This window comes from Euprymna scolopes, chromosome 10 (assembly GCF_053919585.1).
Source record: "Euprymna scolopes isolate OS-2025 chromosome 10, ASM5391958v1, whole genome shotgun sequence".
Taxonomy (NCBI): Eukaryota; Metazoa; Mollusca; class Cephalopoda; order Sepiida; family Sepiolidae; genus Euprymna; species Euprymna scolopes.
In genome coordinates this window covers 45,476,048-45,494,684 of record NC_136491.1, presented here as the reverse complement: position 1 = coordinate 45,494,684, position 18,637 = coordinate 45,476,048, and the positions used below count along the sequence as shown (strand labels likewise).

General features: G+C 29.4%; 1 protein-coding gene across 3 annotated transcripts in view; it reads left to right on the top strand.

Moving 5' to 3' along the window:
• LOC145285963 (AP-3 complex subunit beta-2-like) overlaps positions 1–18,637 on the top strand; it is a 119,693-nt gene that overhangs the window by 69,197 nt on the left and 31,859 nt on the right. For all 3 annotated transcript variants that reach the window (XM_080134491.1, XM_080134490.1, XM_080134489.1), the window contains 3 exons: positions 14,159–14,326; positions 16,812–17,067; positions 18,367–18,588. In XM_080134491.1, the coding sequence (XP_079990617.1) occupies positions 14,159–14,326; positions 16,812–17,067; positions 18,367–18,588 (646 nt within the window). The remainder of the gene's footprint in view (positions 1–14,158; positions 14,327–16,811; positions 17,068–18,366; positions 18,589–18,637) is intronic.

Genomic DNA, 18,637 nt, shown 5'->3' with positions numbered 1-18,637 from the left:
GATAAGTGATGACTCGTTAGCAAAATAAATAATTAAAAAATGTTTTGTTTACACATTTTGGGGAGCCCTGCCCTAAAACCATTTGATATGCTTATTTGATTTTTACTACTATGTATACAATACAACATTTAAAAAAAGATTTAAGGTTTCTTTTTTATTTGAAAATATTTTTTTCTTCAAATTTTTTTATTTCGTTTTAATCTTTGTTTTCTTCCATAAGCAATGTTTATAATTTGCTGTGTATTTTTATTAATCACTTTTATCTCTAAAAACAAAAATGTATCCAACATTTTATAATTCTTGATTTCAAACAACAGAAACTACCTAACCAAACAAAAACTAAAAATTAAAACTGCTTTAAAATGAGATGTGCATATTTGAAGTTTTAAGGAAATTCTATTCCTATGGCTTATTTAGGAGGGGGTGCTCACATACAGATTTAGCACATAGAGGGGACTGGGACTACTTCCATTGTCATTCACAGAGAATTTTATACATTTAAATGTGAAAGTTTTTTCCACAAAATCAAAATAGATTATGCTTATTTAATTCTGTGCTACAACATAAGATGTTGAAATAAACTGTCATAAAGAAGAATGCTGAGTGCAATAAATTTTATTTATTTTTTTTTTTTTTTTAGAGTATGGTTATTTGCTTGACACATTGCTAGTAAATTAGGATATAGGCATGTTATATATAAGGCTGTTTGCAGTATGGTGGCAGTTGGTGTGCTGAAAGAGGAGATGAACAAAAATATTATCCTTCCAAACTTTTTTTTTTTTGTTTTTACATAGGCATCACCACTTATCAAGGCCCAGAGACCACTCGAGGATAAGGGTTAAGAGTGTACAGTAGTCAATTGGACAATATAGTAATTGTTAGTAATGGAAATTCGGTAACATTTGTTAACTTAAGTGGAACAGCTCATCAAGAATTTGTTTACATTGGACTTGAAGACAATCAGATTGTAGTCAGCTGGAAAGCAAGAAAACGGAAGACAGTTCCACAGGCATGCTAAGAAAGAAGCTTTGTTCATGGAATCTACGTATAGGTTTAGGCACAGATAAAGAGTGGGGGGGGGATTATTGATAGTGTTTTCAGCTAGACGAGTGTTTCTTGTGAAAGTTTGATGAGGGAGGGGCACCATAGATTGAAGCTCAGTCGAGCCCTTGCCATGAAAATAACGATACAGAAGAGACAAACTCGCAACATCTCTTCTGTGAGATAGAGGTTGCAGGGAAGTATCGAAAATTAAGAAATAAGTTTTATTGGAAAAGGATATCACTTTTATTGTCTCCCTTTATTTGGTTTAGATTTTTATTGCTCCAGCCTCCACCACCTTGCAGACAACCTAATAAAATACCTACATTTTTTAATACAAATTTATCTTTTTTTTTTTGTTATTATTAAACCTTAAAAAAGCAGACAAAACTTCTTACAATCTGACACCATATCAAATAATTGGAAATCTGTTTTTTTTGTCAGTTTTCTTTTTTTAATTTCTAACTCTTGATATCAGTATCTAAGAATCTGATGTGACAGACTTACAAGTCATTAATACTTGTTTAATGATTGAAGGACTTGAACTTTTAATGCTTTTTTTTTTTTTTCTTTTTTACTATTACCTAGGAGATTACTGATTTTCACCAAGCAAAAACAGTTTTGCACAAATTTTATGCCCCCGTATGATGATTAAATTCAAAATATAATGATACTTAACCTTCTGTCTAGAATCCTTATACCAATTTTGATCAAAATCGCATTTTGATTTTTGGAAAAAAATCTGAAATTTAAGATTGAAGCATAAGGTTTTAAAAAGAAATTGAAATCAAGAGAAATCTGACTATGGATCAAATTCAATGAAAATATGATGTATATGCATTTTGATGTGAAAGGTTGTGCCTATATTATTTTTAACAAATCAATATATATTAAGTGAAATCTGGTCAGTGAGGGTTGAGGACATGCATTCCACTGATATGAGAATGATACAATGGATGTCTTATGGAAGTCTTAAATACAGCCTGATGATTTCAGAGAAAGATTAAATCTGAACAGTATATAGGCAGATGTGTGCAAAAGAGTTCTTATGTTAGTCGATGTAGAACAGTTGAGTTAGCAAATTTATTTCAAAGGGGAAAGCCAAGGTAAATATGAGAGAAAGTGATAAAAATAGACCTGAGAGAAAGAGTGAAAAAACCTGGACAGAGATGGGTTGGTTGGAAAGTCAATTTCTAAAAGCTGTCCAACCCATGCCAACATTTCAACTGATGTTAAACGAAATATGATAAAACATGATTTGTAAAATTAATAAAAAAAATTAAATTGTTTAATAATTTATTTGAAATAGTTAATTAAAACAATGTAATTAACAAATTTAAATTTTACAATCCTGTGGGGGAAGAATTGGGATAAAAATTGACTATGATGCACTTTCCTTTTATCTATAAATTTAATAATAATAAAAAAATGAAAATAAATCCTAAATATTCGTGATTAAATTTGAACAAAATTAAAATGGAACTCCCATGCAATGTTGGGTAAGCTATTTCTGAATAGATCTTAACCAATTACAACAAACAATTAATAAGTAAACCAAGTGGTTTTAAATTGCTTCATATATCACTTGTTACATTTTGTATATATTGATGACTGCAGATTGAGCTTAGAATTCATTAATGACAGCACATATTAATGAAGTATCATGGTGAACCCACAATGCAATAGCCAGTGTTTATCATATAACAGTTCACCATAAATGTGAGGATACAATATCACTAAATATCTTTGTAGTTAAATAATAAAAGAAGATTGAAAAAAAAATGTTAATCATCTTTGCTGTTGGCATTGGTTGGCTGCTTTTTGAAAATTTTAAGCATTTTCTTTTTTTAATTCAACTGCATGTTTTTTAATAAGAAATTTGATATCCGTTTTTCGTTTTTTATTTGTTTTTTGTTTTTTTCTAAAAGATAAATAATCAGAAACTAATTTTTTTTATGTATTTTGACTTGTTAAAAAGAAACAAACTTCAATGTTGGACATTGAAAGCAAAAATAAAAAAGAACAGATATTAAGATACATCTATTCAATATTCAATCTGTAATGTTTAAGCTATTAAAATACTATTTTGAAGTGTTCAACAGAATGATTGAAAGATGAACAGAATTTCATATAGATATTTAGATACATTTGAAAATGTTATTTCAAACTTAACTAACATTTTGGACTATTTGTACTACAGTTCTCATTATGGTTATGTTTTATTTATTTTTTATTTTTTTACGTTTCGGCCAATGTAACCTTTAACCTTCTTCAGGTACATCTTTTAGAACTTGAAAATTTTTGTCAAACTCGGAGAATCTGAGTAGAATTTTGAACAGTCCTTTTATTTAATTTATGGGGGTAGTGTTCTCATTTCATCAGTTATGACAAGTAGAATTTTTATGTCATTATTACTTATTATCGACTGTAGTATGGATTTTTACTTGGAACTGATTCTTAAGCAATGCCTTTAACCATTATGCCATGAGTCTATTCTAGTATAAACTCTTAAAGCTTTAAATCTAATGTTATCTAGATGTTATAGTATTATTACTTATATCCATATTATATTTCTCTTTGTCTGTTTCACTTGGAAACTACTGGACCAATCTAGCTGAAATTTTGTATGAACCTTTATCATAAAGTGCAGCGAACTAAGTATTATAATATCCGTTCAGTGCACAGTTAGGATTAATAGGATTAGTATTTAATGCAAAAATGAGCACAAATTTAACCATATTCAACCATCAATTTAGCGTAAAGCATTCCTACGTCAATAGACCATAATTTTTACTTGTTTTTAATGGGCTAAAAAGTGTGTGTGTATATATATATATATATATATATATATACACGCACACACACATATATATATACACATATTCAAGCACGTCTGATTGAACATGAGTTATTCTTTTTTCCGATTTTTCTGGATATTTTTCTATTCGTCGAGCGGTCTTTTTAATTTTAGTTGGCATGTTGTATAAAATGGTGCCCAAAAGTTGTTGTTCAGCCATATTCTTAAGCGCTTTCTATCGGTGCATTCAATTATCAGGAGCAATTATTGTTATCGTTTTCTTTTCCTTTGAGGCTTAGTGTATTTAGATATATTTTTTTTAAATGATGATAATTGGATGCACTGATAAAAAGTGCTTGAAGAATATGGCTGAACAACAACTTTTGGGTGCCATTTTATATAGCATGCCAGCTGAAATAAAAATGATCACTCAGTGAATGGAAAAAAAATATCCAGAAGAATTGGAAAAAAGAATAACTGTCATGTTCAATCAGACATGCTTGAATAATGACTTGCTGCCAAAATTAAGTTATAAAAATATATTTATGACCATTAAGCTACAGAGGTTTCTGTGTTTCATACCATAAGGAATTGTTAGGCTAAAATGCTGATTCCCTATGGGGATGAAATGTGGAAGCCTCTGTGTAGTTTAATTATCTTATATATATATGTTCTTAATTTACTACCTGGCTCTATTTGCTTGATTACTGAAAATTGATACATAAAATATATCTCCTTATAATATTTTATGTAGATACATCAAATAATAATATATATATTTATTACTATTGTTTTAAAGAAATCTATTTCAAGCCAAGAACAAAGTGCAAACCATTATTTTAATACATTATGCTTACACACGTTTCAGGAACATTAATGGTTCACCTAAGCTTGAAACCAGATGAAAAAGCAAAAATAGATTTTAAAACTCTTTCTTATGAAAAATAAAGCTTATTCGAGTAATGGGTTGCTTGTAAATCCCTACATTATTACTAGGGCTGTGACAAGAGAATATTCTTGTCATGGTTTTGACTCTCAAGTATATATCTGACACAGCTAATCAATTGAGAACCACATCACTCTATCTAAAAACATATAAGATATTAACTGATATATACTCGAGAGTCAAAATAATGAAAAGAATATTCTCTTGTCATAGTCTTAATTATTACTTGGAAAGATATATTGTGGGAATAATAATTGAATAATTAAACCAAAAATGTGTGCGTGTGTATCACAAACAAATGGAGTGAACTGCTTTTGAGATTTTTTTAGCAAATCTGAAAAAGCCATTTTCATTTTAAGCATATAAACAAGTTTCTTATAAAGATGTTTAGGTTTATCTAAAAAGAAAAATTTTTTTTTTGTTTTGACTAAAAGTCTTCAGACAAAAAAAAGCATTTAAGCTCATTTTGAAGACAAAATTGAAAAAATAAAACAATTCCGGTAGATTTGCACTAATTGTTTCTTTTGCTTTCTTAATTTTTTTTGTTTTGTTTAGTGTTTTTTTTTTTTTTTTTTTTTCTATATTTTCTTTGTTGTTTCTCAGTGATTCTTCACTTTGATTCTTTTTTTCATGTCTTTTATCAGTTTCTTTTATCTTGTTTCTTTATTGGTCAGCATGTGTCACTTGGATACTTTTTTCTTTTACAATTTAAAATCTATTTCAACTTTCATTCAAAGCAAGTTCAGTTTTAGTAAATTGTCTCCAAAGATGTTCTTACATCTCCTAATCATCAGAAGAGTTGTAGTGAATGCATGCGAGATTGTATACCAACTGGTTTAAGATTACTACCTCTCTTTCTCTCCCTATTTTGTCCTTACTCTTTTTTTTTTTCTCGCTTTTTCTTATGAGAAAGCAACATTGAAGAAAGAGACAATGGCAAAGAACTTAAGTGGTTAGATATAATTAGTCAAATTGAAATTGAAATATTTGAATTTCAATTTATACACCAACTAGAGGACAACTGCATTCCAGAAATAAAGTTTCTTTTGAGCCAATCACATGATCAACATGTTTATAAAATCACCAATTGACAAACCGAAGTACTTTGGCAGAAAAATGATTGCATCTTTTTTTTTTTTATAGCTCAACTGTCAAAATCAAATAGGTAATCGCAGTCCGAACTGTAGCTATAAAATTTACTATTCAGTGTCTAAAATGCTTAAACTTGTTTCTGGACAACCAGATTTGCATATGCATCCATCTGAATTAATAAAAACAAATAACAATATTTTATACCAGTCAGGATTTTTTTCTTCAATAAACAGTTGACACAAAAAAATCAAAGACAGTGCTAATATTATTATACATCACCCATTAATTGCTACCATTCTCAACTCAATCACACACTGTCATATGCATACGCACACTTACAACACATTGTACACACTGCTTGTAGTCCTTCATTCTAATGATTTTACATTGATTGTAAACAAATGTATAAACGTATACATTTTAACGCTTATAACATTTCTCACTAAATTTTTCTACAATGAAAACCATACTCATCAAATGACCATTACTTTTATTAATAACTTTTTTATCAAATGTAATTTTTGTGATTGCATAGGGAAGTTTTCATTACGATTTTTCAGACACATGGATAATTCACAACCCTTAAATTAGCGACTCAAATTTCTTTAGGTACCTCCAACGCGCGCCATAGTTTTAACCCCCCGCCTCTATATGTAACACGATGTAATTTAATTTAATATTATCATTCTCTATTTTTTTCCATTTAATAGAAAAAGCTTCAAGTAAACTGCTAATATTTAAAAAAAAAAAAAAAAAAAAAATTTACAGCATACAAAAATAATGAAAACGCGAGACAAAAATCGTGTTTACATTATCGACGCTTTAAAACAATGTTCCTATGTAGTGACGTTTTTTAAGCCGTTCACACACCCATGTTTTAAAAATCTAGTAAAAAATCAAATAATAATCATATTTTCCTGAAATTTTCGATATTCAATTATTATTAAATAAACTTACATATTAAAAGTAGATTTCGATAAATATATTAGCGGAAATATTTTTTTTAGGTGTTCTACCCCACTATATTTCATGGTCCGAAAACTAAGCAAAATAAATGTGGGTTGATAATTTTCAACATTTTTTAAAGCTGAAAAAATCAAATAATTAAAAAATAGTAATTTATATATATATATATATATATATATATATAAAAATAGCTGTTAACAAATTGAAGTTATGTTATTTATTTCACTTACCTCAAAGTTGTAAATAAAATTGGACATAAATTCAATATTATGTTAAACAACAAAAAAAAAATAACACTTTCTGGATAATTTTTTTCTCGGTAATATAATTATTCGAATTACAACAACAACAAAACAATTCTAAAAAATAATTATTTTTTTAAAAGCTTTAAATGATATAAAATTAAAATATTACGTGATAGGAAATTTAAATGGATTTTTTTAATAACAGGTTTCCAATAATAAAATATTGAGATAATAGAAATTGTAAATCCAAAATCAACCTTAAAAAAAAATTCGTTTTGATTTTATTATTTAAATTGATAGAGGGTAGTCCTTATGTTTGGCGCTTTTTTAAAAAATGTACGGAGGCTTTTAAGGAACATTATTTTTGAATACATATGTCAAAATTTTATTTTATTAACTCTAGTCTGTGTAGTTTGTTAATAAAAATGTATTTGTTTTACAAAAGTTAAGTTTTATATTATTTTTTATCCATAGCAAAAAAAAAAACGTTACTCCATTAATAATTATAACGCAAACGCTTATCCATAGAAATTAACACAAACATACGAAATGATAACGTCACTATAAAAATGTGTACTATTGACGTTTTACACATCGCCGTGGAGGTACCTAAATTTCTTCGATATCATAGCATATGAACCTTCTTTACTCTGCAAAGACTTAAAGTATGAACATTCTATATTTACATATCTATGTAAATTTCTGCTTTTAAATACATATAAAATCTCTTTTGTGAATTTATGCTTTTGAATTCATTATTTAATTTATGTTTATCATCTAACGTTTCTATCACTTTCTAACATTTAAGTATAAATCTAAAAACCGTTTTCACTAAAAATGTCTCCCTAAAATCGTCTCTTCCCAAGAAGCTTTCACCCAAATTGAAGAACCCTAAAAAAGGGACTGCCAAAGAACTCCATACCAGCAACGTCATAATGACTATGAAATTAATATCTAACACAGCTTACAATAACACAACCATTTACAATTTAAGTGTATTTTAAATTCTGACATTACTCCTTTGATATTAATTGTAAGAAAATCTTCCGTGACAATTTAATAAAATTGAAACTGCTTTTCATATTATTTGGATTGTTTGAACTACTGTTTTCATCTTGAGTGTTATTTTCAGTTTCAGTTGATGTAGACCTTCTTCGGGTGTATCTTGTCAAACTCTGGAATCTGCACAGAATTTCGAACGGAACCCTTTATTTAATCTATGGAGGGTGGGGGAGGTCTATGGCATGTACTCGTTCCATTTGGGAATATACAGAATTTCAAACTGAACCCTTTAATTCATGTGGATAGATTATTCTTGTTTTATCAGCTATGACTTCTTGGAAATGTTATCACTTGTATGTTCCTTTGCATCTCTGTAGCTGTCATCCAAAATGTCGTGACCATCATAACATCATTCTGCAATGTCTAAGTATTGAAGAGAATAAAATCTTTGTCCTTGTATGGAGGCAAGTAAATAAGGAATTATTGAGATAAACTTTTGTTATTCACATGATGTTCTATTGAAATAAAAATTAATTTAGAGATGCTGATTATATTATTTTTAATAATAAAAAATTCAACCTCCAGAATACGTTCACTTACAACTAATGTTATTAACTATTATGCCACAGGTCTATGAATTCAAAGATTCCCAAGTTTAAAAATATGCACATGAAAAACATTGAAGATTATTTGGTTGAAATGTTATAAAAAAAAAAAAACTAATGTGAGAATAGTTGTCTGAATAATTTGAATTACAAATTATAAAGTTCCATGTAAAAAAAATTAAGAAATATTACTATTTATTCTTGAATTGATTATTAATGTACTCTGTCATACCTACTGGTATATATTTAAAATATTTAATTTCTTATCTCATTGACATTTTTTCCAATGCATTAATCAAAATTTCAAAAGGACATAATTTCTAAGTTATGGAATGGTATTTTTGAATATAATATATATATATATATATATATATATATATAGTTAACAACCTAGATGGAAGGAAACGTTTTTGATCTGTCAAAGTTTGATTTGAATAACAGCCAATCAAATGTTGATAATTCTACTGATATAATGGATATAGTGTCTCACATTTTCTCTTGAGAATAGATTTTATTTTCATCTTTTTCTTAATGTCTTTTTTTCTAGTAAGCTTTTCTCTGCTTTATAATAAGACATTTTTTTATATTTCAGTTGAAACAGATGTTTACAAAATTGTTTCTCTTTTTTTTTTCTTTTTTTTTTTATTGATTTTGCATTCAACTATTGAGTTTGTTTTACCACATACTTTTATTTCAATTTGTTGTCAGCTATTGAGATTGGTGGTGGTGGTGGGGGCATTAAACATTGTATAATAGAAATCATTTCAAAATTTGGTTTTTATCAGAGATAAAAAAAAACAAACATTGCTAGTCACTAACACAAGCTTATAATAAATCGCTGTATCTTCAGATAATTGCCATTTCATCACATTTCTTTACTGTCACCCTTTTATTGTCCATAACTTTATAGGTCATATTTTTAAGCCAACTAAAGACCAACATGGCTTGTAGCATAAGTGACAGACAAACGTTATACTTTGCATGATATTGATAGGATCACCTTTTGAGATTTGTTTTATAGAATAGTCACCCTTTCCCATGTTAAAAATGGTTTTCTAAAAATAACATAATTTTAGCATGTTCTTTAAACTACACAAGTACCAAAATGTCTGCTGTACAAACTAGTGTCCAAAAGTTGATGTATTTTTGTTTTTTTAATTCATTGTTTGTATTTGTGAAAAAGTTGGAAAATAAGTGTGCAACAAATAACCTGTTATTTAATACACTGAAATAAATCACTTTTTTTTTTTTTTTTTTTTTTTTTTTTTTTAACATTTTCACCCCAAACAAGGCACATCGCCACTTTGATGGGGGGGGGGGGGGGCTACTATCAGGGACATAAGCTTCAGGGGTACTATGTAGGGAGTTGGGCAGCAAGATGTCGGTTCACGTTACACTTGAACTTCTGCATGTCAGAACAGTTGGGGAAGCAGGATCCCGGAAGGGAGTTCCAAAGTCTAGTGGTTCTGGGGAGAAACTACTGGAGTAGAAGGCTCTCTTACATCTAGGGATCTCTACTGCGAGAGGGTGGGATTTAGCTGCTTGTCGGGTCTGTCAGGGGTAATTACGTCGAGGGAGGGGTATAAGTGCTTGCAGTTCGTCAGGGCATTCACCATTAAAGTACTTGTAGAACAGGCAGAGGGATGCAACATTTCGTCGATGGGACAGAGGCTGAAGCTTAGATGACATTGCATGTGTATTTTAAAAACTTTTATATCAGCTAATCTTTTGCTAGTTGCTTCATCAGGAATTGAACAGACAACCTCCAGGTAAAATTCACCAAAATATTTCTTAACCTAGTGGATAAAAGAATCTCTTTATAAGAAGATATATATCAAGACAATCTGCCTAAGTAGGGGGTCGTTCATACCAAATTTCATATTCATATGTCTAACAACCTAAAAGTAGTTAATGGACAGACATCTCATATTAGTGTAAATACAACTGCATCCTCAATTTTAGTTTTATATTTAACAGATAAGATCTAAAAATATATACAAGATATGTAATCTGTATTATATTTCTCTTAATCTGTCTGTCCATTACACTTTTTCTTTGAAACTACTAGTTGATCTGCCTAAAATTTTGTATAGACCTTTGTTATAAGGTGCAGCAAATTAAGTATTATAGTATTTGTTTGATGCACTATTAGGGATAGTATTTTAATGCAAAACTGGGTACAAATTTAAGCATAGTCAATCAATAATTTAGCATAAAGTACTCATTTTAAGTCAACAAGCTAACGTTTGTCCATTTTTAACGGGCTAAATGTCTACTATACTGTATAATAAGGCATCTGATATTAAAATAATGTACCAAAAATCAATTGTAGAATGTTAAAATTTTTAGTTGGCATTAAAATTAAATTTACTTATTTTATAGTGTTTTTTTTCCCCTATAAACATTATAGCACAAACTCTTATATAATACATATAATTCACTTTTTATATGGCAAATGTTTTACAAATATATCCATTTCTTTAGTGTGAACAATTTGTATGTCATTTTTCTCTAATCTTTATACTTGTTAATAATACAAATCTTGACAACTGAATTTTATACAATTTCTTTTATCCGGGTATTTTTTTCCCCCAATTTCCTATGAAAAATATTTATTGCTTATTCATGCTTAACTTTTGTTTAAATTAGTGAAAAAAAAAAAAAAAAAAAGCCTTGTGTTGCAGATTTCTTTTTCACTGATGAATTACTAATTATCAAGGCTAAAAGTACAGAATAGTTAACACCTGAGAACTCATGACAGCACAACATGCATAATCTATGTAAAACACATTAGAATGAAACTCCCTACCTAATCGGTCCTGGATATGACCTTAAACTATATCCGATGGTGAGGCCCAAGCTTGTGGGCTTTAGGGAGTGTGGAGCCACCCTTTAATTGCCATTGCTCCCAGGTCCACTCTGATCCGGAGTGGTAGTACCTGTTAGGGTCCCAACTATGGGTTAAATAGAAACCGACTTAAAAAACAAATATACTCTATTAAAAAATTGTTCTCCAAAATCACTGAATTTGGCATTAAATAACCCAAAAAAGGGTTGATATGCCATAAAACAACCAACCAACCAACCCTACCTAATCTACCAAGTTTTCACATTTATAACATTTGGTAATTTTCCAGAATAGACAACAAAACAAAAAAAGATGAAAAAATAAATATTACCGAAGGAAAGATAAGTTGCTCTTCTACTTACCTGGATAAGTTTTTAAGTTTTTACTTATTTAAAGTGTTTTTTGTTTTGTTTTTTTACTTAAAAATACAGGTTGTGTAAAGCCTCTCAAGTTAGAATGAAAAACAAAATAGTGGTCTCCTTCAATCCATAGTAGAGCCTCAATAATAGTTTAAAAATTGAAAATTACACAAAATACTGGTAGAAGATTACATTTTCGCATGTTTTGTGACATTAATTGGATCTGTTTCTATCAGTATTTCGTTTAATTTTATAAGTGATTATCGATGCTCAACTCTGACTCTAAAGAAACGATTATTTGTTTTTCATTCCAACTCCATGTACTTCACATTACCTCTATTTTTAAGTAAAAAAAACATTTTAAAACAAGTCAAAACACACAAAAAAAACTTATCTAGGTAGGTAAAAGAGTAATTTAGCTTGTCATTGGTTACATTTGTTTGTTGTGTGTGTGTGTGTGTGTGTGTGTGTGTATATATATATATATATATATATATATATATATATATATATATAATTTTTACTTTTTTTTATGCTTTGTTGGCTATTCTGGAAAATCACATAACATTTTTAGCTCATATTTTTCTTCTATAAAATCTGTCTTCTCAACAGTTGATGATTGCATTTAACTATTAAATGTACAAAGACAAATTTTATTAAATTGTTTTTTTGTTTGTTCTCAAGTGTTAACTATTCTGTTCTTTTACCAGAATCACTTGAAGATAACATTCTACAGATGGGAAGTTCAGATTTAATGAACAAAACTCCTATATTTCTATAATTTGAGAAATGTCTTGTTATCTTCCTCTGTAAAAGTTTTCTAATTTTCCCAGTTTGCAGAATTAAATAACCATAAAAATGTTGATATGCCAAAAAAATATATATACTAAAAAAAACGAATTCATTTTACTATTGAGATGGCTAAGTTTTGTGTCAGTTAATCGGTTTAGATATTATGTTACATCATTAAATAACTTCCAAACATGTTTATCTGCAGTTAAACATAAAAAGAAAGTAAATTTATCTCCATGGAGAAAATATCAGATTATATCCAATTAATTGCATCTACTGGATATAGTGTTTCAAATTGAACGACAGGTTGATATGTTGCAACACAGATAAAACAAAGATTCAGTTAGACATTTTTATGAATAAAGTAGCGATTTGAAAAGTTCTTTTTGGTCACCAAATTTTAGCAACAATTGGTACTAGTTAGTATTTAGATGGGTGACCAGAAACTTGAAAGTGGCTTTCTCTAATATAGTTGGGAAAAGTATAAATTCATCTCCCACTCCTATGTGCAAAATAGTAGGGTAGTCTAGACTATCAAGCCTTGTTTCAGCATTCTTTTCACTTGTTTAAATGTCTCCTTGTCACTGAAATTGAGCAATGCCGAATCGGACGGAGTACAGTTGGAAATTGCAGAGCCTTTGTTTTAAAAAGTTCTTAGGTTCTTTCAAGACAGATGGAAGTTGACAAATTACTCATTTGAAAACCTGTATGAATTTACTTTTTTTTTTTTTTTTAAATAATGTTTCTTACCTTGTTAAAAAAAAAAAAGAAAAAAAAAAGAAGTCTTAACGTGAGCAATATTTCTATTCGTTTAGATTATTTGCACTACTGTTCTCGTCTTTCCATAATGTTTCAGACAATGTAACCTTCAACCTTCTTCAGTATTTTATTGAGCTCTGGAAACTGCAGTTTTTCAAATCATACTCTTTCATTTAATTTACAGGGGTAGCATGTTCTTGTTCTGTGAGCCACAACTGGGTAGAAGTCATAAGTAATTTATTATTGTATTCTTAGTGTCATCTGTACTGAGGATTGAACCATCAACCTCCAGAAGAGTGTCAATTAGAATTTAATTTTACCTAGTACTTTATCCATTAGGCAATACAAGGATATAATTGCGAATTACTGAAAACTTGGATGACAGAATGAGAACATGCTATCCACATGGATTAAAGAAAGTGTTTGGATCAGAATTCCATGCAGATTCCAGAGTTCAACAAGATACACCCGAAGGTCAGAGGTTACATCATTTAAAATATTGTGAGAATAAAACTCAAGATATAACAATAGTCTGATAAATCAAAATGATACAATTTATTAATCCTCATCTAAAAAATTCAGAAATATATTTCTATTGATATTTTTTTTTTTTAAATACCTGCATTTTTTTTTTTTTTAAGTACTTATAGAACATGTCTTTTTCAGTATGTTTAAGTTTCTCCATTTTTTTCTTTTTTCTGTCTAGCCTTCTGAACATAAAGATATCATTATTCATATGGCCAAAGTCATGGACAATATTGCAGTACCAATGGCACGAGCAAGTATTTTATGGTTGATTGGTGAATACAGTGAACGTGTGCCTAAAATTGCCCCAGATGTGCTTCGTAAAATGGCAAAAGGATTCATCACTGAGGTTTGTACATCAAAATATTTCTTCTCACTCTCTCTTTACTACAGTAATCCAGAATGTTGAGAATCATAAGATCCTATGGTGTTTTATTTACTTTGTCCCCAGGAGGTTAGAAACAAGATCAGGTATGGTTTTAAAAAAGCCAGCACATTAGAGTAAGCACTTACAAAAACTGCATGAGCAGCCCTCGTAACATTCTCCAGTAAGAGTGCCTCAGGCAATTTGCAATAAACTCCTCATAGAGAAGGTAAAGCCTGGGAAGATGGACCTTCTAGAACTAAACAACCATATCTTAGTCGAACAGCAACAAAATCACTACCAAACTGATTGTTGAGGATGTATCCCCCAACTGGTACCAACATCTACTTGTGTCTGCTAAATATGTGCAATATATTAAACATCACTCCCTCTCGTATACTTATTGGCCATATCTACATATCTATAAAAGTGAACATGTCTGTGTGTGTGTTTGTGTACATTTCCCTATGCAATAACTCTGTCAATTTTTAGTCTACAGACTCGAAATTTGATATACAGGGTACTGAGATTTGGGAAAATCTTTGTGATCGGTTTTCGGACAGAAATTTAGCTGTTAAGGGGGCAAAGTTATATACATTATATGTATATATTTTATAATTGGAAGTGTGTATATCTATATATATATATATATTAGTGATGGGATAATCCGAATATTTTTCCTGATTCTGATACAATTACTGATTTGGATTCCAGTTTTTTTTAAACTTCTAAATATTTATCTATAAAGCTGTTTTCATTTTTTTTTTTTTCCAGATTGCCTTAATAGAAATCCATGTTTAGCTTAAATAATACATTTATGATGGGATATATTGTTGACCTTATTGGTAGTTCACAATCAAATATTTATCATTTTATCATTAATACCAATAGGCTTTGGAAAATAGTCACATTTTTCTGATTCGGATAGAAATTCTGATACTCCAAAAAGTTCTGATTCCCGATTCCTATTAATTGTTCCAATACAATAATATATAACACGGAAAAATGCAAGCATAAAAAGTAATATGGTTAAGATTAACCTTGGAAAAGTAAAAGGACTAGTGGTCAAAACTGGAAAAGAAAAAGACAAAATATTTTAGTAAAAAAATATGATAAATTTATAACTTAAAATATTGTAGCATTAAGAATTTATGTATAATGTTAAATTCAATTTTTTAAAACATTCTTAACTTACTATAACCATTAGCCCAACTTAACATGACTCCCAAAAGGTGTTTTCACACCTTATTCTTAACATAACTATACACCAAATTTCAAGTCTGTAGATCAAAAATTTGTTGAGTAGTGTTCTCACTTTTATGGATATTATAAATATTCAATGTTGACATACAAATATTTATTGTTCCCCATGGATGAAACAGATCTGTAAAATTTACCAAAGTTATTTTGAAAAAGATGATTGGTAAGATGAATAATAAAACTTTGGAATATGGCAAAATTGTTATTCATTTATATAGATCTCACCTGTCTGTGTAGGCATTAAATGAATGTATGTATGAATGAATGTATGTATGTCTTGCAAAAACTTTTGACAGAGGTGACAGATTTTCGCAAGATCAGTATCATTTTGAAGCTCAACCCTTCAGACGACAAATATCAAAGAATTTGCCAAAAAACATTAATTCCTTCGCCCTCAACTGGGCACTTTTCTACAGTGAGAGGTCGTGTTTTTTTTTTTTTTTTTTTTTTTTCAACGATATTTTCGAAAGTCATCGCCTCTTTTTGATTGCCTAGCCTTAATTTAAAGGCCTGTCACTTCTGGCTTGGCGGTGGCCACAACGGCAAAGACGTCACGTTTTTGGGGGTTTTTTTTCACATTCTTTTCCTCCTTCACAGTACGGGTTCGAGCCTGCCTACTACCACTTTAAAAAATAATTTTTTTTTTTTTTTTTCTTTCAACACACACCTCTGAACACCCAGGCAATGCCGGGCACCCAGGCTAGTTCATTTATATATGCTCTGTTATATTTAACAAATGTAGAGCTTCTAATTAAAAAAAAAAACAATTGGTATGCACAAAGAGTGAAAAATGATCACAAAAGTGCATTTTTTCACACAACATATACACACAAACGCTCTAAATATATGTACTTTTTTTTATATATAGACAATTTATAGAAGGTTAATAACAATGCAGAAATATAGTAATTTTTTTTTAATAGAAATCATGAGAAAAAGATTTTTTTTCTTTGATTTTGTGTTTGACTAATAGTGATTTTTTTTTTTTATTTTTATTTTTTTTATTTTAAGAAAATCAAAGTTTTACATCAACCATTTTTTTGATCCAATAATATTGCATTAGTTTAGAAGAGTATTTCCAACATATGCCAGCATGTAAAACGGATGGTAAACCAAAAATGATTATGGTTAACATAATTTTAAATCTTACAATCTAAAAGAATTCATCTGGACTTGATTTGTTTACATAATTTCTTTTTTCTTTTCATAGGAAGACATTGTGAAGCTACAAATTTTAAACCTTGCTGCCAAAATGTGCATCACGAACCCAAAACAGACAAAATTGCTCTGCCAGTACGTCCTCAATTTGGCCAAGTATGACCAAAACTACGATATCCGTGATCGTTCCCGCTTCCTTCGACAACTTGTGCTGCCCTCTGGGGAGAAGGCAGGAGTTCTTTCCAAGTACATTAAAAAGATTTTTCTTGCAACAAAGCCAGCTCCAGTTTTAGAATCTAAATTCAAAGGTTTGTGAAAAAAAAAATTTTTAATTAAAAAAATAGAAAAAAAAGATTGGATTATTTCTTATCTTGATTATTTTCATAATATTTTGTCCAGAATAACCTCCAATATTTTTCAGGTGTAACTTGAACTTTGGAACATGTACAGAATTTCTAATTGAATTATCCATTCTGTAGGATTATGTTTTTGTTCCATCGGTCATGGTCAGGTAGAAATGTTTATTTCTATATTACCCTTATTTATTATCACTTATAGTGAGGATTGCACCATGAACAGGTAATAACTAAGCATAAAATAAACACTTCTACCTCATCATAGCTGACAGAACGAGAACAATCTATGTGAATAAACGACATCAAAACAAGATGGTGACCGAATTTGACCTCCTGTCATGTTTATCTAATTCACATAAAAATAAATTTCAAGCATGTTTTTTCAAGTTTACATGCATGATACTAAATAGATTTAAAATTCCTCATTCAATAATTTTTAACAGAAATAACAACTTAAAACTATTTTTAATGCCTACACAGAATTTTTTTTTCTTGCATTCTCTTTACAATACCTTCAATAATTATCCATAAAATTTGTGCCATTTTCTTCTGTTAATGGAATTCATTTTTACCTAAGACAGGTCTTACTTTAATTATCTATATATAATTAGCACATCTATATATTAATACGATAGCGTGTGTGCTCTGTTGTGTGTCACGCCTACATCCGAGTCGTTTAATCGTTATGTCCTATTTCTTTTCATAAATAATTTTATCAAGAATTCTTCATAAGTTTTGGTTTCGATTATGGCTGAAAGAACTCTAGTTTATATATATATATATATGCATATATTTTTTTTCATAAGTTTTTATTTCGGTTTCGATTCAAGCTAATGCACCCAAGTCATATGGATATATATTTGCGATTTTTGAAATTGCAACTTTATAATATATATAAAAATCGATAGAACATTAACTCTATAATAATATATATGAAATCTGCAAGAATTAAAATATACTTCATAGTACTTTACGACCAGGTTTTGTCGGGCATTCGTGCCAGCTTAGATAAATACTTTTGTAGTTGTAATAAAAAAAGCTACAATAATATTGGAACGTCTCCATTTACTCTGAACATCTACAGAATGCCAACATCAATATATTATATATAAATGAGTTCACTGTGGAATTTTTACAGGTCCTGCTAGTCTAAAATTAGAGTGTTATATGTTTTTTTGGTTTTTACCAATGAGTCAAATGTTTTCTGTATGCAATGGCAATATGACTTTTTTTTTTTTTTTTTAACCCCAGATCGAGATCAATACCAATTGGGTACATTGTCTCATTTATTGAACACAAAAGCCCATGATTACCAGGAACTGCCAGATTTTCCAGAAATAGCACCTGATCCTTCTGTCAGAAATGTGGAAGTACCATTGCCATGGTCAGATTTGACACGGACTAATAAAAAATCTAAGAAGAAAAATACAAACTCTGAACATTTCTATTCAGACGATGAATCCAGTCCAGATGGTAAGATGTTTGATTTAAAATCATGGTATTTATCAACTAACAAATAATA